Source organism: Sorex araneus, chromosome 2 (assembly GCF_027595985.1).
Source record: "Sorex araneus isolate mSorAra2 chromosome 2, mSorAra2.pri, whole genome shotgun sequence".
Taxonomy (NCBI): Eukaryota; Metazoa; Chordata; class Mammalia; order Eulipotyphla; family Soricidae; genus Sorex; species Sorex araneus.
In genome coordinates this window covers 318,414,066-318,433,694 of record NC_073303.1, presented here as the reverse complement: position 1 = coordinate 318,433,694, position 19,629 = coordinate 318,414,066, and the positions used below count along the sequence as shown (strand labels likewise).

The 19,629-nt window shown below is 41.0% G+C and overlaps 1 protein-coding gene across 6 annotated transcripts in view; it reads right to left on the bottom strand.

Moving 5' to 3' along the window:
- Positions 1-19,629, bottom strand: part of GRB10 (growth factor receptor bound protein 10) — a 207,274-nt gene that overhangs the window by 130,055 nt on the left and 57,590 nt on the right. For 4 of the 6 annotated variants that reach the window (XM_055126377.1, XM_055126373.1, XM_055126374.1 and 1 more), the window contains one exon: positions 14,053-14,150. In XM_055126377.1, the coding sequence (XP_054982352.1) occupies positions 14,053-14,103 (51 nt within the window). In that variant the 5' untranslated portion in view covers positions 14,104-14,150. Of the gene's footprint in view, positions 1-498; positions 612-14,026; positions 14,151-19,629 lie in introns of those variants that run through there. The other 2 variants (XM_055126376.1, XM_055126378.1) reach the window with 2 other exon arrangements.

The following is a 19,629-nucleotide window of genomic DNA, read 5'->3' as shown; positions in this document are numbered from 1 at the left end:
AGTCAACCTTTAAGCTTAATAAATCTCTTACTGTGTTCCTACAAAATAACATTGCTAGATATATTATAAGAAGTAAATTCACTATGACTGTTTAAATGAATGACTAGCTGAGGAAAGGAGAAAGTAATACACCTTGCATGGAATCTCGCCCTTGAGCGGATCTCCTAGTAATCTGGAGTGCTGAACCCACAAATGAGATTTTGTCCTTGAGTTAATCCAGTAGAATTTCCCCTGAAAGAGTGGCTTTACCTCTGTTTGTTGTTATGACAATGTTCAACCCCACCTATATGTGCCCTCACCCTTTATGATGTCTATGTAACTATGCTCTAAGGGGAAAGAGCCATAACGAAGTAAAGGACTTTGAAGTCTCTGAGGATACTAGGATGATGGAACCTTGATGACTAGGACTATGACCAAAACGATGATTACGATTGTGCTATAAGGGAGAGATCGGACTACGTCAGGTAGGAGAGAGAAATAAACTGACTACCGACCAACCTGGAGTCCTGTTTCTTTGTTTCCCTGGTCCTTCATTCGTCCGTCGCTGTAGGCCAGCCAGGGGAACAGTTCTCGGCCACCAAATGCTTGAGTTCCTCATGCCCATGCCTTTCCTATGGAAACTCACATAAGACCAATCCCATTCATCTCAGACAGTCTCTAGAAACATCTCTCTCCTTTCTCCTCTCTCAGCTACTGAGCAAGGCTGAAAATCTTTACAGAACTTTCCTGTATCACAGCTAGTTCAGAAGAGCCCAGCATCCTGTAGCCAAAGATTGGAAATCCATATTCAGAAGGAGAAAAGTCAGATTTTCAACTGCTCTCCAAAATCACTACCAAAATAAATACCACAGAAAATTCAGGAGATTAAGTTCAACTTCAGGTTTACTTTGTTTCCTTTAAGATCTCACTTTAAAGGATCTCTCCTTTAATATCTCTATTTTTATTAGTAATCTTTTTGCTAATTTTTTTGTATTGCACTGTAGCACTGTCATCCCATTGTTCACTGATTTGCTCAAGCAGACACCAGTAACGTCTCCATTGTGAGACGTTACTTGTCTCACAAAAACATTGTGAGACAATGTTTTTGGCATATTGAATATGGCATGGGTAGCTTGCCAGGCTCTGCAGTGTGAACGGGATACTCTCAGTAGTTTGCCGGGCTCTCTGAGAGGGGTGGAGGAATCGAACCCAGGTCAGCCGCGTGCAAGGAAACACCCTACCCACTTTGCTATCTACATCATTATACTTTGGACATAGGGTTCTTTGTAGAGAATAGAAGATAACAATTTTAAAAGTACTCTACAGCCATACCACCTTAACAGTGCCTGATTTCATCTGAACAATACCATGAGCCACATTCAGGGTACCCCTCAAACATGCATAAATCATGTTCATTATTTATAAATAATTATAAATATAAATTTATAATTATAAATAATTATAAATAATGAACATTATTTAAATTATAAATAATTTAAATAATTATAAATAATTATAAATAATGAACATGTCCTAAGAAAACTGCCACAGAAGTGTTTGCTGCATGACAAAGACCTAATCAGGGCGTACAGACAGTCCTCTGTGCCATGGTTCCTAACTGCTGGGGCTTAAATGTACCACTTGAAAAATGAGGTGACAAATGGTCCAAGGGCATTCTGTGCCCATACTGGATAGTCAGCTATGGCCCCTTGTGCTGAAGAGGGAGAAGAAAAAAAATCACAAATACAGTAACAATTAAAGTACTCAGTATACTTCTATTAAGTCTAGTACACACTGTAATATAGGAATATAAAAATATAATTTCATTGCAAAAGACCAAACACCTAATGAAATTAAAGCATGTAAAAGGCCATGCAGTTACCTTCTACATGTAGTGGCAATTGTTCCACTTTTTCACAATCAATGAATTTACAGGTTATTACTGTGTCTCAATGTCCTGTGCTTGAGAGCAGAAGTGCTTGCATAGAAGCCAACCTTTGGGCCCTTGGAGCAGAAGCACAGAAGCACTCCCACCCCCAATCCAGCACCCACCACACAATCCACCTCCCGCAGGAAGGAGAGGATGTTGGCAAGTCCTTCAGAGGAAAACCACATGTATCGTTCGTTACATCCAAACACTGACAATGTAAGCGGCCTCCACAGTGGCCCCTTCTTCAACTGTTTGAGAAGTGCTTTCCTGGGACTTGATCCCACTCCACACCACCTCCACTCCGAGGGTCTCAGGAAGACAAGTACATCCTTTGTACTCCTCAGTCTGGGACCCAGAGGACACCGGAGAAAGTCCACACGGCAGTCGAGACCTGGCCAGCTTTGGGAGAGAGCAGGGTGAATCCCAAAACTGCCACCGGACAGCGATGCTAGGGAATGACACCCAATGCCGGGGAGCCAGAGTGCAGAGGGCATGCCTCAGAATCACAGGGTGGCGGGTGCACTGGGCTCTGCCCGGGGTGGGCCAGGCCAGAGTCAGCCTTCCCAAGCCTGGGCTATAGAACAGAGAAGAGATTGTGGAGGCGGGACCCTGGGCACACATGCCCTCAGACAGGATGCCCCAAGGACCTGAACCTGCAGCTGGAAGGTGGTGAGAAAGGGCAGTCAGTGCAGGCACATCTGGAACCACGCAGACACTGAAGGCATACCCAGAGGGACAAGGGGAGTGAGAATGAGTGCCCAGCTGCCCAGAGCAGGGTTCGTTACACGCCCATTCCCCCTGCATGCTGGATGCAGTGAGTAAGTGGGGATGACCTTCAAGAAAAGGCATTCTCAAAAGAACAGCCCGCTAGGAATCTAGTCACAATTCTGCAAATGAGGATGGCCCCATTTCGCTGGCAGCTCTAAGCAACCCATCCTGCAGCCCATCTTCCAGATGTGCTGCTCTTAGGGATCCAATCTCCAGTCACCGAGACACCAACAGCCTGCACCCAGGTAAACAGGGCCACCATTCTCGCCACAGGGCCCGCCCGGGAGGGTTCAGGTAAGCACAGCCTGGAGAAAGTTGCAAAGTCAAGAGTGCTCAGGGATGGCAATGGAAGATGCAGACTTCCAGGTGAAGGGAAGCTGAGCGGCCAAAAGCAAAGTGTGGGGGATACAGCTAAAGCAGTGTCAAGGGGAAATCTTATAGCTCTGCAAGCATTTCTCAGGAAGAAAGGGCCCACATACATAGTTTATGATCTTAGAAAATGACCAACAGAAGGAGCCCAAACCAGGCAGGAGGAAAGAAACAATGAAACTTAGAGGAGAAATCAACGAGATGGATTCCCAAAAAAAAAAAAAATCTAAAAGATCAGTGATGAAAACTCTCACCAAAATGGGAATTGAAGGAAGTTTCATCAATGTAGTCAAAGACATCTACCACAAGCCCACAGCAAGCATCATTCTCTACGGGAAAAAATAAAAGCCTTCCCTCTAAGATCAGGGACAAAACAAGGATGTCCAATCTCACCACTTCTATTCACTACAGTACTGGAAGTACTAGCCATTGCAGTTAGGGAAGAAAAAGATATTAAGGATATCCAGACAGGAAAGGAAGAAATCAATCTCTCACTATTCACAGATGATATAATACTATACTTACAGAACCCTAAAGCCTCCACCAAGAAGCTCCTAGAAACAACAGACTTGTATAGTAAAGTCGCAGGCTATAAAATCAATACCCAAAAGTCCCTGGCTTTCCTATACACAAACAATGAGAAGAAAGTGACATAAAAAAAAATCTCATTCACAATCATGCCTCAGAAAATTAAGTATCTCAGAATCAGCTTAACTAAGGAGGTAAAGGACCTGTCAAAAGAAAACTACAAGACATTACTTCAAGAAATAAAAGAGAACCCAAAGAAATAGAAACACATCCCCTGCTCATGGATTGGGAGAATTACCATTATCAAAATGGCAATACTTCCCAAAGCATTATACATATTCAAAGCGATCCCTATAAGGATACCCATGACATTCTTCAAAGAAATTGATCAAACACTCCTGAAATACATATGGAACAACAAACACCCATGAATAACTAAAGCAATTCTTGGGAAAAAGAAGATGGGAAGCATCACCTTCCCCAATCTCAAGCTCTACTACAAAGTAGTAATCATTAAAACAGCATGGTACAGGAACAAAGGCAGAGCCACAGATCAATGGAACAGGGTTGAATATCCTTACACACAACCTCAAATATATGATCAACTAATCTTTCATGAGGGAGCAAGAAATGTGAAATGGAGGAAGGAAAGTCTCAACAAATGGTACTGGCAAAACTGGACAGCTACATGCAAAAAAAAAAAAAAATGGGCTCAGACCTCTACCTAACACCATGTACAAAAGTCAGATCAAAGTGGATTAAAGACCTCAACATCAGACCAGAATCCATAAGAAAAGGGTACTGAAGAAAAGGTTGGCAAAACCCTTCACGACACTGAAGCTAAACGTATCTTCAAAGATGACACACCACTGATCAAGCAATTGGAAACAGATAAACAAATGGGACTATCTTAAAAGAAGATGCTTCTGTACCTTAAAAGAAACAGTGACCAGAATACAAAGACAATCTACAGAATAGGATGGAATATTCACCCAATACCCATCTGATAAGGGGTTGATAGCAAGGATATACAAGGGACTGGTTGAACTCTACAAGAAGAAAACATTCAATCCCATCAGAAAATGGGGCAATGAAATGAACAGAAACTTTCTCACTCATCTGTGGAATATAAAATAATAGAGTAGGAGACTAACACCCAAGAATAATAGAAATAAATACCAGGAGGTTGGCTTCATGGCTTGGAAGCTGGACTCACATGTTGGGGGGAAAAGGTAGCTCAGATAGAGAAGGGAACACCAAGTAAAATGTGGATGGAGATTCAGCTCAGGAAAGGAGATGCGTGCTGAAAGTAGACTAGAGACTGAACACGATGGCCACTCAATCATCATCATCTTCATCATCCAGTTGATCGTCGAATTTCTCTAGTGGTCTCAGTAACGTCTCCATTCATCCAAGCCCTGAGGTTTTAGAAGCCTCTCTCTACTAGTCCTTCCAACGATGCAGTACTGGAGGCTCTTTCAGGATCAGGGGAATCAGACCCAGCTTGTTACTGGTTTTGGCATATGAATACACCATGGGGACCTTGCCAGGCTCTCCCATGTGGGCAGGAAACTCCCAGTAGTTTGCCAGGTTCTCCCAGAGGGAGAAGTAGGCTATAAGAAAGCTTATGGAAGCTGGCTTTTAAGTCTCTGGATGCTGGCCATTGACAGGATTACATGGCGGTGGGGCGGGGAGGGGGGGCAGTCCCTGGGAAATCTGGGCGGAGCAGGTCCAGTCCCGATAGGCCACTCAATACCCTATTTCAAACCACAGCACCACCCAAAAGGAGAGAAAGAACAAAAGGGAATACCCTGCCACAGAATGGGGTGGGGTTGGGGGGATAGGATACGGGGGTGGAAGGGATACTGGGTTCATTGGTGACGGAGAATGGGCACTGGTGGAGGGATAGGTGCTCAAACATTGTATGAGGGAAACACAAGCACGGAAATGTGTAAATCTGTAACTGTACCCTGTACCCCAATGGTGATTCACTAATTAAAAAATAAATAATAAAAAAAAAAAACAGAAAAAAAAAGAAGAAATCCAAATGGCCAAAAGGCACATGAATAAATGTGCTTCATCACTAATCATCAGGGAGATGCAGATCAAAACAACCATGAGATACCACCTTACACCACAGAGACTGACACACATCCAAAAGAACAAAAGCAACCGGTGTTGGCGTGGATGTGGGACGAAAGGGACTCTCCTTCACTGCTTGTGGGAATGCTGACTGGTTCAGCTCTTTTGGAAAATAGCATGAACGTTTCTCAAAAAATTAGAAATTGAGCTCCAATTTGATGCAGCAATACCAATATATTCAATATGTTGAATATATATTCAATACCAATACCAATATATTCCACTTCTGGGAATATATCCCGATGATGCAAAAAAGTACAGTAGAAATGACATCTGCACTTGTATGTTCACTGCAGCACTATTTACAATAGCCAAAATCTGAAAAAAACCCAAGTGCCCGAGAACAGTTTACTGGTTAGAGAAACTTCGGAACATCTACACAACGGAATACCATGCAGCTGTTAGAAAAGATGAAGTCATAAAAATTGTATATAAGTGGATCAACATGGAGAGCATTGTGCTAAGTAAAATGAGTCAGAAAGAGAAGGATAGACACAGAAGGACCACACTCATTTGTGAAATGGTAGACTAACACTCAAGGATAGTAGAGATAAGGACCATGAGGATTGCTCCATGGCTTGGAAGCTGACCCCACATGCTGGAGGAAAAGGCAGCTCAGATAGAGAATGGACCACCAAATAAAGGATGCTTGGAAAGACCCACTTGGGATGGGAGATGTGTGCTAAAAGTGTGCTAAAAGTAGACTATAGACTGAACATGAGGACCACTTAATACCTATACCGCAAACCACAACACCCAAAAGGAGAGAGAGAGTAAAAAGGAAGGAATGTACCTGCTACAGAGGCGGGGCTGGGGGGGCAGGGAGTATCAGGGTGGGGGTGATAGGCAAGGGTGGGGAGGGGGGATACTGGAAACAATGGTGGTGGAGAATGGGCACTGGTGAAGGATGGATACTCAATCATTGTATGACTGAAACACAAGCACAAAAGTTTTTAAGTCTGTAACTGTACCTCATGGTGATTTATTTTTAAAAAAAAAAATAGAGAGAGAGAAGAAACATAAACTAAAAACTCCAAATTAAAAAAATCAAAGTACAATAAGTACATATCCATAGCATCTCTAAACATCAGTGCTCTAAACTAATCAAAAGTCAGAGTGGGGAGGATTAAAAAAACAAAACCCAAATTTCTATAATGTATATTAAATCCACCTAAGCTCCAAAGATAACCATAGGATCAAATCTATTTCAAAATACTAGGAATATATTATGGAAAAAGAATCAAAACTTAATCACAGTATTGACAGTTATTTGACAAAATTTAAGGAAGTTGCAGAAAACCTTATGATTGATTCAAATACTGACAATTTGAATCAAACTGAAACAAAATGTGTTCCAATGGAAAAATAAAAAGTTTAAAAGAAATCCTACAGAAATGATAACGTAAAAAAGGTAGGGATAGACTGTAGCACTGCCGTCCCATTGTTCACCTATTTGGTCAAGCAGGCACCAGTAACATCTCCATTGTGAGATTTGTTGTTACTGTTTTTGGCATATTGAATAAGGCACAGGTAGCTTGCCAGGCTCTGCCGTGCAGGTGGAATACTCTCGGTAGCTTGCCGGGCTCTCCAAGAGGTATGGAGGAATTGAACCTCGGTCGGCCACAGGCAAGGCAAACACCCTACCTGCTGTGCTATCGCTCTAGTCCAGGGATAGACATATTGCAGTAAAATACGATTGAAAATAAATTAAGACAAAGAAAGATATAATGATAAGAGGATCAAAATGCTCACTAATATGCATGCATCAAAGAGCAAAGTCTCAAATTACATAAAGAAATCGCAAACAGACCTAAAGAAACACTAACAGCAACATAACTGTAAAATTTCAATACCCAACTAACATTAGACATCTCAAGTGGAAAGAAAATAAATAAAAAACAATAGCTTAAAAAGAGGTCCAGCCCTGCGTCCCCTACATCCACTGCCTGAGGCTTCCCGGCCGCGGGCATCGCCTTCACCAGAACCCTCTGCACCCGCGTGATCAGCGCCAGTCCCCTCTAATAGGTACTTGCGGATCCCCATAAAACAGACATTAACATTGGGACTGACTTGGGGTGTGGCCTCCACTGAAGGGGGCGTGGCCTAATCAAAAGTGGGCGTGGCCTTCTGTGGAGCCGGTGGCCGCTTATTGCGCAGTAGTTTTATCCTCCACAGCCAGCACCTTAGACTCCCATCCCAACCTTCATTATCTAATTTTGTGGAAAGCATTCTGGCCACCTCAAACACAACACGGCAACAATCTTCAAGCCAACTACAGTTCCACCAAAAAACAAGTGTATTCAAAAAGTTTCATACAGCCCAATTGGAAACAACATCTCTTCTAATGCTGCACTAGATACCTATCATAAGTCGCAGAATAATGCCCATGATGAAAGAAGTACTCTAAGCTAGGAAAAGGTTGACCACTGTGGATCTTATTCAGAATTCTCTCTGGCAATCAGAGGGAACAGTTCCAGTGAACCTAAAGGCTTTACCTCGTTAGATCCACAACAACATGAAGATCTAACGCAAATCTCCACTACAAGTAGAGGACGATGAAAAGAGTCCCGAATCCTCAACAGGAGGTACCCACAAGTATGATCTCTCCGACAAAGAATTCCGAGATGAAATGCTGAGGATTTTAAAGTAATTCAAAGAATCAGTGGAACAGTCGTACAGAAAATTAAAGGAAGAAGTGAAAGAAATGGGGGAATGGATAACTGAGAAAATACAGGAAGAAATGAGAGCAGAAATAAGAAAACTACAAAAAGAAATATCACAAATGAAAGATTCGATAGATGAACTTAAAAACTCAATAGGTGCCCTCAACAGTATCAACGGCCAAAGACAGAATCAGCGATCTTGAAGACGAACAGCAGAAATCGTACAGGCAACAAGAAACAATGGGAAAAGACCTCAAATTGGCTCTAAGGCAAATCAGAGACCTAGGAGATGACTCCAAGAGGAACAACATTAGAATCATTGGAGTACCAGCCAACCACAATGAAAAAAACCACAGTTAAAAAAATCATCGCTGAAAAGTTTCCAGAGTTAGAGAATGCAAGCATCCAGATCCAAGAAGCCAGAAGGGTGCCAGCTAAAAGAAATCCTAATAGAAACACTCCAAGGCATATCATAGTCAGAATATGGATGCCACAGATAGAGATGCAATACTGCAAGCTGCAAGGTCAAAGAAAGAAATCACATACAAAGGAGCACCCCTTAGATTTACATCAGACCTATCAGAGGAAACCTCAAAGCCCGAAGATAATGGTGGGATATAGTGAAAAAACTCAATGAAATGAACGCCTCACCAAGAATACTTTACCCAGCCAAACTCTTCACTCAAACTCGATGGAAAAATACATCATTTCATAGATAAACAACAGCTCAGGAACTTCATAGATTCCAAACCAAGCCTGAAAGAAGGACTAAAAGGGCTCCTGTAAGACGAGAAAAAAACCCATAAGCGCAATAAACTCTTATAGAAAGATGGTACAAAACCCCATGACAATAATCTCTCTCAATGTCAATAGTCTAAATGCACCTATCAAGAGACACAGAGTGACAAAATGGATCCAGAAACTGAAACCAACATTCTGCTGCCTGCAAGAAACACATCTGAACAATCAGAACAAATACAGACTCAAAGTTAAAGGATGGAAAACAATAATGCAAGCAAACAACTCCCTCAAAAAAGCTGGGGTGGCCATACTAGTATCCGACAACATAGATTTCAGGTTGAAAAAAATCAGAAAGGACAGAGAAGGCCATTTTCTATTCATCAAGGGTTATAAACAACAGAAAGAAATCACACTCTTAAATGTATATGCACCTAATGAGGGACCAGCTAAATAGTTACAACTGCTAACAGACTTTAAGGAGGACATCGCTAGCAATACAATAAATAATAGTTGGAAACTTCAACACTGCCTTGTCACCTCTGGATAGATCAACAAGAACAAAACTCAGCAAGGAAACACTGGCTCTGAAGGAAGAAATAGAAGAGAGAGGGCTAACAGGGCCTTACACCCCAAAAAGAAAGAGTACACATTCTTTTCCAGTGCACACGAAACATTTTCTAAAATAGACCACGTTCTTGGTCACAAAACATACCTCAATAGAATCAAGAAGATAGAAATTGAATCAACTATTTTTTCAGACCATGATGCACTGAAGATAGAAGCTAACCACATACAGACAAGGAGAACCAAATCAAACAACTGGAAATTAAACAACTCAATGTTGAACAATGAGTGGGTCAGAAAGAAAGCCAAGGATGAAATCAAAAGATACCTGGAAACAAATGAGAATGAAGACACGAGCTACCAAAACCTATGGAACGCAGCTAAAGCTGTGTTAAGAGGAAAATTTATAGCTTTGCAAGCATTCCTCAGGAAGGAAGAAAGGGCCTACATAGATAACCTGACTTCACAGCTCAAGACCTTAGAAAAAGATTAACAAAGGGAACCCCAACCCAGCCGAAGGAAAGAAATAAAAAAACTTAGAGCAGAAATCAACGACATGGAAACTCAAAAAACAATCCGAAAGGTCAATGAAAATAAACAAGATTGATAAACCACTAGGAAGACTCACAAAGAAAGAGAGAGAACTCTAATAAACCAAATCAGAAATGAAAAAGGGGTTATCACAACAGAAACTACTGAAATTCAAAAGATCATCAGAGACTACTTTGAGAGTCTGTATGCCACGAAACAAGAGAACCTAGAAGAAATGGACAATTTCCTGGATTCCTATCACCTCCCAAGACTGAACCAAGAGGACCTGGAATACCTGAATAGACCCATTAGTATCAAGGAAATTGAAACAGTAATCAAAAGTCTCCCCAAAAACAAAAGTCCAGGCCCAGATGGATTCACTAGCGAATTCTTCAAGGCATTTAAGGAGGACCTGTTACTAGTTCTCCTCAAGCTTTTCCAGGAAATTGAAGAAACAGGAACTCTCCCAGTTTCTATGAGGCACATATCTCCCTAATACCAAAAACAAACAAAGACACCACTAAGAAGGAAAACTGTAGGGTAATATCCCTAATGAAAATGGATGCGAAGATCCTCAACAAAATATTAGCAAATACAATCCAACAACTCATCAAAAAGATCATACACCATGACCAAGTGGGATTCATCCCGGGGATGCCAGGATGGTTTAAAAACAGAATTAAACCAGGTGGACCATTAGACATATCCAGGAAACCACACACACACACACACACACACACACACACACACACACACACACACACACATCCAGAGTCACACACAGGGGAATATACATTCTACATGGAACAGCCTCAAAGATGTTCCTTAATACATTGGGGGGGAAAAGGAAGAATGAAAAAAATGTAAATGGACTAAAGATTTGAATATGAACTCTAAAACCATAAAATATATAGAAGAAAATATAAGCAAAACACCAACAACATGTCGTAGAGATATTTTTAGACATTCAACTCTAACAGCAAAGAAAAAGAAAAAAACAAATAGGACTACATTAAATAAAAAGTTTCTCCACAGCAAAGTAAGACACTATCATTTTAACAGCAAAAGAAGAATCCTAATAAACATTTGCATATAATGTACATAATAAAGGGTTAGTATCTCAGAATAGATACAAAAGAGTTGTAGAACTCAAAATAACCAAAATATAACTAAAGGGAATAAAGGTCAGAAGAATTGAATAGACAGTTTCCCAGAGAATACACAGAGAAGGCCAACAGGTACATGAAGAGAAAAACCACCATAATAAGGCAACTGTGAATTAAAACCACAACACCATATCACATCACACCTCTGAGAGTATCTTTTAATGGGGGTGAGGAAAAAAGAAAACCTCTGTGTATTGTTGGTGGGAAATTGGTGCGACCTTCATCAAAAAGAGCATGAGGGCTCATTCCTCAAAAATGTTAAAAGCAGATCTATCTCAGAATATAGCAAATCCACTTCAGGTAAGTTATCATTCTAAAGAATATAAAAGCACAATTAGAAAAGATGTACATTTCTATGTTCATTGTGGAACTATTTACAAAGATAAAGAATCACTCCAAGTGCCATAGGTGACTCGATAAAGATGTGATATATAAAAACAGTAATAATATTGCTCAGTTATAGAAAGACACATCTTATCATTTAAGATAATTTGAACAGAATTTAAGGGAATTAGGCCAAGCAACAGAAGTCAGAAGGATAAAAACAAAGTGATTTCACCCATATGTGGTTCATGAAGAAGTAGAGCAATGAAACAGATGAGTTTCTAACAGCAGTGTTGCGATAGGAGAAAAGGTGGGAGAGAACCAGCAGATTTGTGGCAATTCTTTTCAGATAAAGATATTCAGCTTCATTACTCTCATTTATAAAAAAAAAAAAAAGTTTCAAATGAGCCTTTCATAGCCTAACTATAAAAAGTGAAAGCTACCATCTACAAATTTCAGCAAGAAAATTTAATCCAGTGATAGGATTCCTTGCTAAAATATAGACATGTAAGACTGAACACAGAATAGCCATAGAAATGCTCCTTGGCCATCCAAACTACAACACTGGAACAGACACTGGAAATATCTAGGAATCTGGAACTGTTCCTGAAAACCAAGATTTTATGTAATCATGACCCTGCAGTTCCTCCAGACAAAGCCAAAAGATGGAGGATGGAGGCAAGCAAAGTCTCCCGTTCATGTCCTTGCCCAAAGAGAGAGAGACACGGGGAGGCCCATCTGAACAATGGGAATAAAGCAGGAAGTCAGAAACTGTCCCATCACTACTTATCTGTGCTGATACAGCTTGAACCAGTCACAGGTGGGAGGTAAAGGAACAAGTCTGGTTATGTGCTATTAAACTTCACTCAAGAGACAAAGGCAAACACACCTCTCTGAAAACAAGACAACCTCACACACAAAAATCTTTTAATCATACATAAGAATGTTTTGATCTAGGAGCAATGAATCAATAGTAAGTACACATATACTTTGGTGCCAAATTTTTCGTAGTAACTTCCTGACCTACTGTCACACCCAAGTCCCCAAGCCCATCTAATGGCTCTAAATACCATTTTCTGTCCCCAAAGTTTCTTCCAGGCAGACCTTGGCCATGGTGTGGACAGCGACAAACAAAAACGAAACAGAAGAAAATAAACACATAAGAGACAGGCAGCTGAAAGCTTTGTAACTTTCCACATGGTGATTCAATAAAAAATAAAAAAAGAAAAAGAAAAGAAAAGAAAAGAAAAGAAAAGAAAAGAAAAGAAAAGAAAAGAAAAAGAAAAAAGCCAAAAAAAAAAAAAAAAAAGAGGCAGGCAGCAGACCACCGGACCCAGTAAACAGACTTCACTAGCAAACTTTACAATTGTACTAAGAATGTTAGTTGTGTTTCAAAACTAATGGTCATAATAAATGGTATTTATAATTAACATTCATTCTTTCTTTAAAGATTTGTTTCATTTTGACAACAAAAACTGAAGCAGCGTTTCTGCAGCAGTAAGGCCACAGGCAATTTCCCATCATGGTAACTAAAACGAGGCCTCGTTATAGTTATTAATGAAGGAAAAATGAGCTCAAAAGAGAGCAAAAGCAGACCAAGCATAGATAATACAAAATAACTTCAAAACGGGAGAATCCAGCGCAAAGGGTGGTGTCCCAGAGCGAGATGGCGCATGTAATCTGAAGGATAAAGGGTTGACAAGGACAAACCAAGTTTGAGTCAAACCCCAAGAACCAATGACTACTCCTTCAAAGGCCTTTCTATCCTATAAAATCTGCTTCAGATGTTAAAGGAAATTTGCAGTGGAAACTTCTCTGGCCATTCTTGAGGAGGAGCGAGTGAAACAGCAGAACACAGGGACAGCTGTTTCCCAACAGAATCCAACCTGATGCGACTGACATGAGAACACAGCGTCCCAAGGGAGGATAACAAGGCCAAGAGACTCCATGCTAACAAAACCCTATCCTTCCCACATCCTTGCATGGAAGTTCCTGTCTCTGCTCAAAACTCCCATATTCACCATCATCCCACTATGCCTTCTAGATCCAGCAGGTAGCAACAGGGGCCTGGTTCAGCCCAAACAACTCATCCCCAGTACCAACAGGTAAGTTTTTGTTACAAAATAATGTAAAACTTGTCCAATATTCTAAGAAGACCTGCAAAACAAGAAAAGGAAGACTATGCCGACTGTGCAATGTTCTTACTACTTAAATAGGACTTGTCCACAATCCTAGCTCAAGCATTTTCCCAGTGACCTGCCAGAAATCGACAACCGGAGGGTGTTAACTACCTTTGGCCGTGGCCCACTCCCAGTCAATACCTTTGTGCAGAATCAGGCACCCATACCTGGTAGTACAGATGGTGCAAAAAGGAGTCTGGGCCACCAGCTAAAGCCATCGGTTCCTTCTTGCCTTCTTCAAATTACATTTACTGCACCACAGCACCTGGAACAAAGACAGACTGTGAGAAACGAAACCAGAACAAAATCTACTACACAGATTGTTCAAGGGCAGGCGGCTGGTTACCCCTGGGGTCCCTCTAAGTGTAGTTCGAGTGTCTGCTCTGAGGCAGCGCTGCTCTCTGAATCCAGGAGACAGCCACCAGCTCCAGAACATAGAGCAGCTAGGTGAGCAGCTAGGTGGTCTTGGGGTCTATAGGACAAAGGCCCTCAATGCAGTGGGACTGACATCAGCACCTGAATGTCTCTGCCATGTTCTTACCAGAAACCATGCGCCTCCTCTCCCTCATGGCATCCTGAAGATTTAATCACACTAGGGAGAATATGGACTTAGCCTAACTTAAAGAAGTGTTAAAGGGGTGAGTATGCATGTGTGTTGGGCGGGGAGGGGAGGCAGAGCAAGGCATACGAGGGCATCCACCGCCAGCATGTATTAATCCAATATTCTTGTTGCAGATCACAACTTCATAATTGCCCTCCCCCACACACACACCTGCAAAAGAAAGTAAAAGAATATACGCAGAGTGATTTTTCCCCCACTCCTCCATGAGCTCTAGGGACTCTGAGCTGAATGGAACAGGAGCCTCCAACGGGGAGCAGAGGGCATGTCTCTCCGTTTCTACTGTGGTACAAACTACACTCCAGGTACCCCCAAAGACATCTCTGTGTGTTTCAGAGCAGACTCTGGCAAAGGCCCCGGCCCAAGCTCCCGGCTGATGCAGGGGGCTGGGATGGACTTTGGTAAGGGCATCCAAACCAGCAGCTCAGCCAGGACCTGGAGGGATCACCTCTTTGGCTTTGCCAACCGCCTAAAAAGTGCTTTGTCTAACTACACACAGACAAGAGGTGGCCTCTGAGGTGAACGTCTCTGACACATGTCCTCCCTTCCAACCTGCTGGCTGGGCCACAAGTCTCAGACTCTGCCCCATGATCACATGAGTCCGTTCAACTCCATAAAATAAACATATTTATATATGCACGGTATGGCTGGAGTGATAGCACAGTGGTTAGGGCATTTGCCTTGCATGCGGCTGACCTGGGTTCGATTCCTCCGCCCCTCTCAGAGAGTATCTACTGAGAGTATCCCACCTGCACGGCAGAGCCTGGCAAGCTACCCATGGCGTATTCAATATGCCAAAAACAGTAACAAGTTTCACAATGGAGACATTACTGGTGCCCGCTCGAGAAAATCAATGAGCAATGGGATGACAATGACAGGGACAGTGACATATGCACGGGTAGATGCTGTCTCACTGGAAAATGTGAACTGACACACCCCAAACCATTTGTTGCAAGATCCCAGGAACAGCCATGAGGCTTTCCATCGCGCCCCACCTAACACAGCCGTAGGGCTGCCTTAGCTACCCCAGTCTCATGCCTTCTCCAAGCTGCGCTTCCTGTCTAGCTTTCTGACCTGCACAAGGGTTCGTGGACTCCTGCTCCCCCCTTCTGTCCAAACAACACTTCCTTCGGGTCCTCTGTGACCCCACCGTGTGCCCAAGAGCTCTCTCCTGCTGTGACTTGCCTTTCCCCTGGCTGGCCGAGTACCACATGCTGTTTCTATGGAACTCTGACAGGCATTCGACACAAGGAAAATCATGCTGTTCTCCCTGATGAAGTTTTTGACAAAATGGGTGTTAAGAGTGTCAACAGTAACATTCAAATACTCCTTTTCAGGGAAAACCCAAATATCACATTTTTTAACTCAATTTTTCTAACTGAGATTGCTTCTCAGTCTGAAAATGTACATCCCACAAGCCTTCTTAAGTAGGTTCTTTCCAGTGAGAGAACTCTGGTCACTTAGGGGGAAAAAAAAAATCAAACCATATTCAATGATGAAACAAGACCTAGGATTATTTGTTTCACAAGTATCTGGTATTACCTTAAACACACACACATACACACACACACACACACACACACACACTTAAAGCTAATAAATTGTGCAAGGCAAGAGGATACAGAAACAGCTATGCTTCTATATACCAGCAGCAAATAAAGAGAACAGCATTAAGAGGAATAAAATAATGAGTAAATTTATCTAAAAATATAATGTTGCTTTAAATATGTAGGTAAGATTTAATTTTTTTTAAATCCTGTGTTCTTAGGGTGGAGTATTTTTTTGCTTTTTGGGTCACACCCAGCGATGCAAGGGGTTACTCCTGGCTCTGCACTCAGGAATTACTCCTGGCGGTGCTCGGGGGACCATATGGGATGCTGGGAATCAAACATGGGTCGGCCGCATGCAAGGCAAATGCCCTACCTGCTGGACTATCACTCCAGCCCAAAAGATGGAGTATTAATATCTAGCATTTAATACTACTCAAAGTAATCTAAATTTGGTGTACTCCCTGGCATTTCACACAGAAATAAATAGTTAACAGCTTTATTAAAATTTTTTATCTTTATTAAAATTTATATAGGACAGCAAATAGACTGCCTACACAGACACACAAAAACCTTGAAAAGAACAAAGTTGAAAAACTCATGAGTTTCAAAAGTTGATTTCAAAAGTTGTTATAAAGCCGTGGTAATAAAGACAGAATAGTGCTGACATGAGTGAGAACAGATAGGTCAACGAAATAAGTAGACTAGAGAGCCCATTAATAAACCCTCCATACATATAAACACATACAGATTGGATTTACTATATAGTTCCAACCCTCCCATGCTGGGTCTATATGGTAGTTCCAATACCAGATAAATCAATGAGAAAAAGACACTATCTCAACAAATGATTCTAGAAAGCTGGACTCTTACCTTGAACCTTAAGTAAATTTAATTAAAAAACAGGTTAGGTTAAAAAGAGCCATAACTCTTAACACTCTGAGAAGAGGGGGCAAGAACAATAACACAGTGGGTAAGACAAGTGCCCTGCATGCAACAGTCTGCTGCCCAGCACCTGGTACAGGCCCCCAAAGTATGCACAGAACGAGCCCTGAGCCAGTGAGGAGTATGCGCTGAACACCAGCAGCTGTGACCAAAAACACATGAAAAAGATTCTTAGAAGAAAATATAACAGAAAAATTTCATGACAGATTTTGAATGACTGCAATATTCAAAATATGATACCAAAGCACAGGTACAAAAAGTAAACAGATATAATCAAAATTTAAAACTTACGTGTTCAAAGATACTACCAAGAATTAAAAACATTAACTACAGGGCCCAGAGCGATAGCACAGCAGGTAGGGCGTCTGCCTTGCACACAGCCGACCCGGGTTCGATCCCCAGCATCCCATATGGCCCCCAAGCACCGCCAGGAGTAATTCCTGAGTGTAAAGCCAGGAGTAACCCCTGAGCATCGCTGAGTTGTGACCCAAAAAGCAAAAATAGATAAATAAATAAATAGATAAATAGATAAATAAATAAAAACATTAACTACAGAAATAGAAAAAAAAACTTGCAGCCCAAATTGCAAACAATATCTAATAAGGGACTAATAGAAACAATATAAAAAAAGAAAAACAACTAAAATTAAACAAAAAAAATGAAAACATGCAAAGGAGTTGACAGATTTTTCTACAAAGAATATATATGCAAGTGGGCAATTACCATATGAAAAGATCAGCAGTACAAGTAATGTCATCCTACAGGGAAACACAAATTAAACCACAAAATAGCACAGAAAATAACAAATAGTGGTGAGAAGGTGGAGGAATTGGAACCCTCATGCATTGTTGCTAAGAAAGTAAAATGCTGCAGCCTCTGTGAAAACTGGTATGAAAATTTAAAACACACACTCACATAGAATTAACATATGATCCATCAATGCCATGTCTTAGCATATTTCAAAAGAATAAAAAAAAGGTAGAGACTTAAATACAAAATATACTGCTTATAACAGCATGATCTGCAATAGTCAAAAGAAGAAATAATCCAAGTGTTCATTACCAGATGAATAAATAAGCAAACTGCAGTATATACATAAAAATAATTTTATTCATCCAGAAGGAATGAAATTTTTATATATGTTACCTTATAGATGAAACTTAAAGATATTACAGAGGGGCTGGAGCGATAGTACCAGCGGGTAGGGCATTGCCTTGCACACGGCCAACCCGGGTTCGATTCCCAGCATCCCACATGGTCCCCTGAGCACCGCCAGGAGTAATTGCTGAGTGCATGAGCCAGGAGTTAACCCCTGTGCATCACCTGGTGTGACCCAAAAAAGAAAAAAACAAAAAGGTAGTATGGAGCAATTCCTGGCCACAACAAGTCACTGTCATTATCACTGTCATCCTGTTTCTCATCGATTTGTTCGAGCGGGCACCGGTAACGTCTCTCATTGAGAGACTTATTGTTACTGTTTTTTGGCATATCCAATACGCACGGGTAGCTTGCCAGGCTTTGCTGCATGGGCGAGATACTCTCGGTAGCTTGCCGGGCTCCCCTAGAGGGGGGAACTCGGGTTGGCTGCGTGAAAGGCGAATGCCCAACCACTGTGCTATCGCTCCAGCCCAGCCACAACAAGTATGACAAATTAATACAAAATCATAGACAATCCATATGCAAATTCACAAATTCATAGACGACCCATATACAAATTCACAAAGTCAACAAGTAGAACAGGCAATTTCTTGGCCAAACAAGAAGATAGACACCACTAGAGATTATGAAACAGTGAAAAATTGTCTAATGGGTAGAGAAATTCAGTTAGGAATGATGAAAAAGTTTTGGAGAGAACAGAAATACTTAACAATACTGGAAATGTAATTTATTCCACTGAATTACACAATTAAAAAATAACTATTTTACTCCAACTTTTTAAAAAGGATATTTAAAATCTGGCTATTCACTGTGTTTCAGTGAATTTCCTTTAAAAACTAGTAACTTGCACAAAGTTTTTTTAGTACAGTCCAGAGATTTTGCAGAATTTCTTGGGATAATAAAACTTGAAGATAAATACAACAGTGATTTCAAAAGCCATTTTGTACATTCTAATTTTTAAACAACTTTTTAAATAATAGTTTTTTAATCCTGCCTGCCCCTTCCCTTACAGCTTTCCAATGTTTGTTTCATCTGGACCAGTGTGGCACTTCCCAGCTCTGCCCTGCATATCCCAGCAACCTGGGAGGTGATGTGAACATGCCATCAAAATCTGACGCACTCATTTCTGTCAGAGGGCAAAACACTCATTATTCATATTGCCCTAGGGCATAAAACCCTGGATAAATCCTCAATGAAGTCCTATATCAAAATGTCCTGTGCTACTTTTACATGCTCCAGAAGGACTGGGGAATAGTTTTACAGGCACTGCAGCTTTCTATCTATAATAATAATTACAGATATAGCTTTATATCTATGGTTTATACCTGTTAATGAGAATAAAAAGATTCTTTATATATAAATTCTCATTAACAGTTATAAAATAAATAGAAAACATGACAATTAACAGTTGTTTTTTTTTTTTCTCCATTTAATTACGGGACTTTTTGAGAAGTTTGACTTGCTAGGTTGGTTTC